Source organism: Mandrillus leucophaeus, unplaced genomic scaffold, assembly GCF_000951045.1.
Source record: "Mandrillus leucophaeus isolate KB7577 unplaced genomic scaffold, Mleu.le_1.0 Scaffold299, whole genome shotgun sequence".
Lineage (NCBI taxonomy): Eukaryota > Metazoa > Chordata > Mammalia > Primates > Cercopithecidae > Mandrillus > Mandrillus leucophaeus.
The window spans coordinates 3,373,978-3,384,189 of record NW_012103131.1 but is presented as its reverse complement, the minus strand read 5'-3'; the positions used below and the strand labels follow the sequence as shown (position 1 = coordinate 3,384,189).

Sequence of the window (10,212 nt, the reverse complement as noted above, 5' to 3'; positions counted from 1 at the left end):
AGACACGCACCACCACACTCGGCTAACTTTTTGTATTTTCAGTAGAAATGGGGTTTTGCCATGTTGCCCAGGCTGGTCTCGAACTCCTGAGCTCAGGCAATTTGCCGGCCTCGGCCTCCCAAAGTGCTGGGATTCCAGGCATGAGCCACCGCGCCCAGCCTCAGATATTTCTTAATATGGAAAGCCACAAAGATACATAATGGTGGGGAAATCTAATAACGCTGTGAGACACGCCTCACCTTTTAAACATCTATCACATGTTGGACTTAGGATTGTTTTATGGTGAAAAACCCAAGCATTCAATTCTGACACCCAAAGGAAATACTATATATTAAAGTATGTATTAGTTTCAGTCTGTGTATAGCATTCCTTTCTTAACAGGCACAGCTGCTTCAGGTGTGGTGGGTTGAAGTACAAAGGCACCCATGGAGACAGGTAGAGAGTAGCTGCCTGCTTTGACAGGTTTTGCACGTTCTGTTTCTTTCTGCCGTTGCTGGGCTGCCTTATTCTTCATTGCTTTTATATCTTCACTTTACAGTTCCTCTTGTTTCTGAACATTGCACTTTCTTTTCCACTGTGACGTGCCCCCAGAACCAGTGCAGAGTCAGAAGACACTCTGATGCATTGTTGTAAACAGGGTTTGAGTCACAGGAAAGAGGCCAGAGCTATGCCCCTATGATAAAATAAAGCAATACCAGTTTTCTTCCTGGTATTCTGTGCTCTGGAGAGGAGGCAACATGGCTGTAAAATGAGTGTCTCCACCACTTACTCACCTGTAACCTTATACAAGTCACCTAACCTCTTTGAGCTTTAAGTCGCCTCATCTGAAAAATGTGGATGATTAATATACTTGCTCTGAGGGTTGTTGTGAGGACTATTTAATTTATGTAACTGATGCATGGTGTATGTATGTGGTAGCTATGTTTATAATTATAATTATACTTATATTTTTATAATTATGATTAGAACAAGATTGATTTTCCTGAAGAGGTATGCTAGCCATAATTTTGAATAAGCTCAGATTGAATAGCTATTTAAATCAGAAGATTTAACATTGATCATTGATTTTAGAAGGCAGTAGTCTATATTTGATACTGTGTTTTTCATTTTTTTGGTAACCGCTTAGTATCTATGAAACACATCATAGGCAATTTATAAACTATCTTTAAGCCTACTACTATTTTTTGGATGCTATATGTAACAACTTTGTTCTTCTTTAAGCTTTTCTCTGGCCTTTTTTGAAACAGTGAATAACTGAATATTATATACCTAAAATAGTCTTTAGGAACTACATATCAAGATATCTCATAGAAGTGACTCATAGTGTCAAATGGTGATATTTTCTGTTTTTGGAACTGGAAAGTTCTCAAGTTTTCATTAAGGTTAAACTCAAATATATAAAACATAAATATTAATAAAACTTTTAACTATTTTATTATAGTCTTAGCTTTTAGAAATTTAGCCTTAAAGATATAAACTGCATTTCCTGAAATCTTGGTAGTATATCTATTTTTTTTTTTTACATACTTATTAGTTAACAGCACTTTTTAAAGCATCGTATACACAATATCTCATAACTATAAAGTTCAGAAATATATCTTTGTGTCATATAGAAAAAAAGTATTTTTGTTTTGTTTTGTTTTGAGTTGGAGTCTTGCTCACATCACGCAGACTGGGATGCAGTTGTGGGATCATAGCTCACTGTAATGTGGGACTCCTCCTGGGCTCAAGTGATCTCCCACCTCAGCCTCCTAAGTAGGTGGGACTGCAGAAAAATGTAGGTTTATATAGTAAGTTTTAGGAATGAGCCTTCACAATTCCCTTATATAATCATCTGGAAGGCTAGGCCCTGCTGGATGAGTCTGCTGGAGTTTTTAATAAGTTACCACCTTCTCTTTTTTTTAATTAAGCCTAGATGTATTTATATAACACATATACCTCGTCAATCTTATGGGGCAGCATTGCTTCCTATAAGATCAGTGCTTAGGTCAGTTTTGCTGAAAAGGAAACAGAGATTTAATTTCTAACGTTAATGAAGTACCGTAAATTAAAATAATTTGTTTTGACATGAGAAGCAGTAGTAACTTGGTATTAATATACTAATTAACCTCAGCAAAAGATGACCTGAAAACTAGATTTCAATGCATCTGTTGGCATCTTGCACAAAGTATAATACTGTAGTATTCAAGATGCTTTCTTTTTTGAGGAAAGGAATCAATTTATCACTGCTCATTTGATAAGACACAGTATGAGAATGTGTATGAAAAGAAAGGCAGAGAGCATGCACTTTGATCTCATAAAGATACAGAGACAAAGAACATGGACTTTATCACCAAAACTACAAGGCCAAGGAAGCAATCTTTATAATTCGACAGTGACATCAGATAGAACAAATATCCAGGTTTAAATCTTGACCGTATCCCTGGCTTTGTGACCTTGGATAGGGTACTGAATTTTTCTGAACTTCAATTTTCTTATTTATAAATGAGTCATAGTAATGGGATAGCAATATCTACTTTGAAGGTTTATTCTGAAGATTAAATAAGAAATGTATGCACCAGCTTAATGCCTGGTTTGCACTAGTTTAATAGATGTTTGTTTCCTTCCTTTTTTTTTTTTCCCCTCGAAAGAGGTTAATTGAGGACTGTGTCAAGATCCCCAAGACTGCCCCCAGGTTCAGTGATTTGCTAGAAAGATTCATGGGATTCAGCATATCATTTACTTATAACTAAGGTTTATTGCAGTGAAAAGATACAAAGCAACATCAGCAAAGGGAAATGGTGGATGGGACGAAGGTTACAGGAACCCAGGCACAAGCTCCTGAGCTCTCGCCCAGTGGAGTCACAAACAGTGCACTTCATTCACAGCTTATGAAATGGTGCCCTACCAGGGAAACTCAGGCTCAGTGCCCAGGGTTTTTATTGAGGGCTGGCCGTAGAGGCACCCTCTGCCTACTATGTTTCAAAATTCCAGACTCCCAGAAGGAAAGCACATGTGCAGCATACACCATATTGCCTGTACAAATGGTTCAGCACAGCAGACGACTCTTTATCGTTCTAGGAATGGTGAGAACCCTCCCTAAATCAAAGTTCCCAAATGCTAGCCAAGGGCTAACCTTGCAGGCAGGCCTGTCTACAGATAGCAATCTCAGAATTGCCATGTACAAGAATAAATAAAAGTAAATACCTTAAATGGGTAAAAAACATACGGGATTGGTTTCTTCAAGCAATAATACAGGTAAATATGTAAATAGTATCAGAAAGTTATTTTCATTAAGCTTAGTGACTAATAGGTGGTTTAGTTTTAAAAAATCATCCCAAGAACTATGGGAAAAGTCCATTAAAATCACTAATGACCCCTCCCCACTCCAGGAATTTTAGCCAATTTTCATGCTGCCCTTGAATAGGTGGTTACTTTTTAGATCCTTCTGTTTGCTTATTATTTGGATGACACCTTAATGATATCATCTCCCACAATGAACCACCAATAATAGTGTCTATCCAAACAGTGGGCTAGCTGGACCATGAGTCTGAGCCAGGACGGTTATTCTTGTATCCTTTCCTTGAAAAGTCTGTAATTTTACTCAAAATTCTTTCATTGATGAATGAGAGAGGAAAAACTGACCAGAGTGTTTTATGATACTACTTTTTATGTATAAAGCTCAGAACAAAAGTTAGATGCAGGCTTTTATTAATATTTGTAATAAACATTTAGTCAGAGGCCTTTAACCTAGGGTTCAGAATGGTCTTTGTAGGGGGTGGTCCAGGAACATACACAAACTGGGTATAAATTTTGTTTGTATTTTTGTGTGTGATAATTCTGTAGATTGTATCAACTTCTACAGCCCAGTAAAAATTTAAAATTACTGATTTAGAGAAATGAATATAGGAAAGGCATTTTTTCTTGTTAGGAAGTTTTTTGCATGACTTAGCATAAGAATATTCTAACTTTAATGTTTCTTCTTTATAGGTATTGTACTGATGATATGTTGCAAAGAGAAATGATGTCCAATCCTTTTTTGGGTAGCTATGGGGTCATCATCTTAGATGATATTCATGAAAGAAGCATTGCAACTGATGTGTTACTTGGACTTCTTAAAGATGTTTTACTAGCAAGACCGGAACTGAAGCTCATAATTAACTCCTCACCTCACCTGATCAGCAAACTCAATTCTTATTATGGAAACTTGCCTCTCATAGAAGTGAAAAATAAACACCCTGTGGAGGTTGTGTACCTTAGTGAGGCTCAAAAGGATTCCTTTGAGTCTATTTTACGCCTTATCTTTGAAATTCACCGCTCGGGTGAGAAAGGTGACATTGTAGTCTTTCTGGCCTGTGAACAAGTAAGTAAGTGATATTCTAACCTTACAGAGTAATAAGGTATTTCACCTGGGAAGCGTTTAATAACCTACAGGTTTCAGTTTGCTAATTAACTGTTTAAATATTTGGTTTCATCACACCTAATTAAATAAAACCTGTGCTGTGCTGAAAGGAGAACAGGAAGTGTTTCTAAAATCACATGCAGTTCTGAAAACAAAATACGGGTGAGGAGTCTCTAGACATGATCTCCAGAGCCAACTTCCCTCTAGCAGGCTCAGGCCAGAGAGTGGGCTGCCCCAAAGGCAAAACTGACTCTTACGTATGCTTGCTGTGAGTTGTCGTCTCTTGGTACAGTAGGTGCATGCTGACTCCCCTGACATTCTCCGCTGCCTCCCTATGAGCAGGTGTGTTTGTTGGAGATCAGGAATATCACCTAAGCATTCACCATAGAGTTAAGTAATACATTTCCCACAAGCAGTCCTGTGATAGTCAGTGGAGTATGGGCAGGAAATATCATTTATAGCCCACCCGAGAAGGTCATCTCCCTAGACTGGGGCTCCATTCTTAAAAGGTAAGAAAAAACTTTAACTCGAGTTTCTTTAAAACATCTCTTTAAAAGAATGACTGGAAATGTGCAATCAAGCATCATTTCCATTCTGTTACTGCTTTTCTACAGCCAAGGTACCATTTGGTGTTGCATTTTTTTTTAATTGCAGCTACACTGGCCCTGTTTCTTTCCCCAGTACTCTGTTGGCTGAATCTAAAAGCCTCCAGGATCTCCAGAATTAGACCTCTCTTCATAGAGACTAATTGCCTGGCCTTTTCTCCCTATCTTCTCCCACAGAGAGAAGAAGCACGAGTTTTTAGACCATGACCCAAATATGTAGTGGTTCTACTCATTAAACAGAAACCAAAAAGGAAATTATTTGATGTAGGCTGAGCCACAGCTGAACAGATAAGTGGCTCAGCTGTCTGTCAGAGCCTTTTCTTGAACATCCACATGCTTTCAGAAACACTTTCAGAAGTATTTATTCTATTTTATACTCAAAGCATAAAGGATGACAGCTCCTTCTGGCTTTGGGAACTTTAGTTTTCTTAAATTTTATCTGTTTCTAGAACCTCAATGTAACTGCATATTTATCATTTTTTTTGCATGTAGATGATATGCATTCTCTTGAATAGCAAATCTGCCTATTAGAGTGATTTATTCTGTTATCATCTCCTCATCCTGCATGATTCAAGATATTCAAGAAAGTCCTGAGAAAAATAATAAAATACGGAGACATAGGATTTATGAGAACAATTAGAGCTTCTCAGTATAACCAGATAAAGCCTAAGGAAGGGAAGAATAGCAAATCTAATATATTTGAGAGTCAGAATTGCCAGGTGAAAAACAGGACGTAGGCCGGGCACTGTGGTTCATGCCTGTAATCGCAGCACTTTGGGAGGCTGAGGTGGGAGGATCATGTGAGGCCAGGAGGTTGGGACCAGCCTTGACAACATAGCAGGGCCCTATCTCAACAAAAAAATTTAAAAATTTAAAAATTACAGGCTCAGGCCTGTAGTCCCAGCTACTCAGGAAGCTGAGACAGGAGGATTGCTTGAACTAAGGAGTTTGCGGCTGCAGTGAGCTATGATTGCATCACTGCACTCCAGCCTGTGTGACAGAGCAAGCCCCTGCCTCTAGAAAAAAAAAAATGAAAAAATAAAAAAAAAAAAAAACAGGACATACATTTCTGCAAGAAAAAAAAAGTGCAATTAAGACTGATAGGATGGGTGTAATCCTTCAAGTCAGGGTAAGCAAAAATTCCAAAATGGATTTGGAAATGGATTTTGGATCTTGGAAAATAAAGCTCATAACAGAACTAAGGTGCAGATGGTCTTAGGGTACATGATTCTTACGAGTTTAATATAAACTATAATTAATAGTAGAGTGACTTTTGAACTGTCAACTTTAGAAGATGCATCATTATCCAGGCTGGTAGTAGAAACTGTAAATGCCACAGGACTTGGAAAGATACGTAATCTCCCCTGAAGGCAGGCTGGAAAGGCATTCCTATTAAGAAACCATCAGTTTTGCAGTGTTAAAGTGAGAGTGCCATGAAATACCAGAGGATTTTGTAATTCTGAGCCTCTGTGACCAAGGCAGAGGACTGGACCTTCTAAAGGTGAGCTCCTCATTGTCCAGGGGCTCAGCAACTGACCTCCCCTGTGGGTGGGGCAGCAAGCCAGCCACTGACATTGTGCTGGCTTCAGCAGACTTTACCTGGGCACCAGGTTTTTTTCTCCTGCTTCAGCCTTGGATTCCACAGGTGTTACCTGGTTTTCCTTACCCCATCTGCCTGACAAGCAGAACACCATTCAGTATCCTGATGGACTTTTCTTTTCCATTACTTTTGTCAGGATCCATCATTAAGATATTCATCTCTTATGGGCTGGGATTTGTCTCTTGGAAAGATTTGTCTTTCTCTGAAATCAGTGCTAACAAGCTATTGATCATTCCCCCCCATGCTATTTGATGCTTTCTTGATTTCTATATAAAGCTTTAAAACCTACCATCACACTTAAATATCATATGAAAACAAACTCAACCAGTCTAATACAAATGTACTAATTGTCATTTAAAATTTGTATTTATTTATTTAGAGACAGGACCTCACTGTGTTGCCTAGGCTGGAGTGCAGTGGTGTGATCTTGGCTCAGTGTAACCTCGAACTCCTGGGCTCAAGCCATCTATCTCCTCAGCCTCCCAAGTAGCTGGGATTACAGGTGTGTGCCGGTATACCCAGCTAGTTTTTGTGGTTTTTTTTTTTTTTTTTTTCTGGTAGAGACGGGGGGGGGTCTCACTATGTTGCCCAGGCTGGTCTTGAACTCCTGGCCTCAAGCACTTCTCCTGTCTTGGCCTCCCAGTCTTGGGATTATAGGCATGAGCCACTGCACCCAGCCCTATCATTTTTTATATTAAGGAATATATTTTAAATTACAGAAATATTCTCATTTTGGTGAAACAGCAATGTATTTACATTAGGTGTGTCACATTTTCTCCAACCACTTGCTTAGCACCACACCTGCTGTGAATTAATCTCTGTAATTCACAGGCTGCCCTGTGTCTTGGTACTTAATTGAGACTTAGAGCCCTGAAAGTTTAGCGTGTTGTTTCCTATCACCTAGCTGTCTTTTAACCGGAAAACAAAATATGAAATAGAAAACATACATTGAGATTTACGATAATATGCAGCCAGATTATTGTGCAGTAACAAACTATCACAAAGGTGTTTTTAGGTTGGAGGTTTTCCTGGGAAATGTTCTATGCAGTTGCGGATCTTCTTTCATTTTTGGCGAGCTAGATGTCTGCTAGGTATCATCCTTCAGTGGGTGTTGCTGTTCCCCATAACTGTGCAGGTAGTTATAGGAAAGTTATGCATAGGTAAATAAACCACATACATTGAGTAAGAATCAAGAAAATGAATAAACAAAATGTCTGAAGTACTAGGTGCATATTTTTTAAAGTTTTTCTGCCCCAAATTCTGCAGATTATGGCCTTAAAGCCCTGTATCAGCTGTGCTTGAGGAGCCTAAACTATGTATCTATTTCTGTTTTGCTCTGCTTTTTCCCTTCTGGAGATTTTAAAAATTCTTTTTTATTGCCATTTGAAATAAAATTCAACATTAGAACCCACTTACAAGGCAGCTGAAATAGCTCAGTGAGAGAGCATTAGAAGCAGCATTACTCGAAGAATTCACCTACGACTAAAAAGTTTTAGCAACCAGAACCAAATAAAGAATTAGTGGCCATAATTATTTTTTCACATATTCTAAGAGAATAAAAGTAAATATTTCAATGCAATAAAAAGTTTATCTTGGGCCAGGCACGGTGGCTCACACCTGTAATCCCAGGACTTTGGGAGGCCGAGGCAGGCGGATCACAAAGTCAGGAGATCGAGACCATCTGGCTAACATGGTGAAATCCCGTCTCTACTAAAAATACAAAAAAGATTAGCCGGGCATGGTGGCAGGCGCCTGTAGTCCCAGCTACTAGGGAGGCTGAGGCAGGAGAATGGCATGAACCTGGGAGGCGGAGCTTGCAGTGAGCCGAGATCATGCCTCTACACACCAGCCTGGGCAACAGAGCGAGACTCCATCTCAAAAAAAAAAAGTTTATTTTGATGGGAAATTGCTCATGAATGGGCTACTGGAATCAAATCTCCTTTTCCAAATCCAAGTTAGCTGTTAAGTTGCACCAACGAGAAGCTTGCTTGATGGACTCATCTGGGAGGAATGAATGCATGTCCTCCTAAGGCCAACCAGCAGCCAGGTTCAGGGGATGCAGCTCAGCTCAAGTACTCATCCTTTTCCTTTTAATTTCTTTTTTGATGTATTAATTTATTTTTGAGACAGAGTCTCGTTCTGTCGCCAGGCTGGAGTGCAGTGGCACGATCTCGGCATGATGCAGCATCCGTCTCCTGGGTTCAAGTGATTCTCCTGCCTCAGCCTCCCGAGTAGCTGGGACTACAGGCGCATGCCACCACATCCAGCTAATTTTTGTATTTTTAGTAGAGACGGGGTTTCACCATCTTGGCCAGGATGGTCTTGATATCTTGACTTAATGATCCGCCCAACTCAGCCTCCCCAAGTGCTGGGATTACAGGCATGAGCCACCACACCTGGCCTTCCTTTTAGTTTCTAAACAATCTTTCCTTAATATGAGGGGTAAAGTGAAGTAATCAGAATTATAAGAATGGAGAAATCATTTTGTTCTCATTATTCCAATTGGCAAGTTTTCACTCGTTAGGATCAACAGCCATGCTGTTTGCTTGGTAAAAAAAATCTGCCCCAAGTAAATATGTGGAAAAGGGAAGTGCAAGCAAGGGACTGTACCTATGTACCAGCTGATGTGGGACCCCATGGAGTGGCCTCTGCCCAGCTTCCTGGGAGCCGCTTAGCAGATCAGGAAACAAGCACAGCTCACCTAGTTCTCAGCGACCTGTGATACCTTGCTATTCTTCTAGATGGCTCTGTCTTCCTACAAAACCCTTGAGTTAATTCAATCCCATTCTACAAAGGGTATGGAAAGGAAAGAGACATAAGCTAGAGACCTGGAGAACGGAATTGAGCTGGAAAAACTATGGCAGTTGTGGGAAGTCATCTTTTTTACTTAGATTTCTAGTGAAATCTAACGAAATTAAATGGGAAAACAATATAAATTCTATTTAACTTCCCAAAAGATGTTTTCTCATTTAGGTGCATCTTTCCTTATTTAAAGATACATGTAGGCAGCAACACAGGCATTTCTTTCTCTGTATCTGTTATGTAGTATTGCCTAAAATTTTATGTAATTCAGACATTTTTTTCATAGTGAAGTCTGCATTGTATTTTATTTTCAGGGTTTTTTTTTTTTTTTTTCCTTTAGGATATTGAGAAAGTCTATGAAATTGTCTATCAAGGATCTAACCTAAACCCAGATCTTGGAGAACTGGTGGTGGTTCCTTTGTATCCAAAAGAGAAATGTTCATTGTTCAAGCCACTCGATGAAACAGAAAAAAAATGCCAAGTTTATCAGAGAAGAGTGGTGTTAACTACTAGCTCTGGAGAGTCTTTGATCTGGAGTAACTCAGTCAAATTTGTTATCGATGTAGGTGTGGAAAGAAGAAAGGTAATTATTATTGAGTAGGTTAAACAGACTGCTACTAATTGTCAAGCACCAGTTTCTCAGTTTCCTACCATTTTACTGATCAGGAAGTGAGGATGAACTATGTGACCTGGGGATTCTTTGAATTTGGTCATGAGTGCAAAGAAGAATTATTGCAGCCAGTAACAAAAGTCTTGATCACGTATTACTGTCTTTCATTAGCACGTTGGAAGTTTGGAAATGAATTAAATTGATTGAGCTGCCA

General features: G+C 39.2%; 1 protein-coding gene across 2 annotated transcripts in view; it reads left to right on the top strand.

The window, feature by feature from the left end:
* DHX32 (DEAH (Asp-Glu-Ala-His) box polypeptide 32) overlaps window positions 1–10,212 on the top strand; it is a 48,598-nt gene that overhangs the window by 22,253 nt on the left and 16,133 nt on the right. For both annotated transcript variants that reach the window (XM_011986435.1, XM_011986433.1), the window contains 2 exons: window positions 3,970–4,342; window positions 9,729–9,971. In XM_011986435.1, coding sequence (XP_011841825.1) covers window positions 3,970–4,342; window positions 9,729–9,971 — 616 coding nt within the window. The remainder of the gene's footprint in view (window positions 1–3,969; window positions 4,343–9,728; window positions 9,972–10,212) is intronic.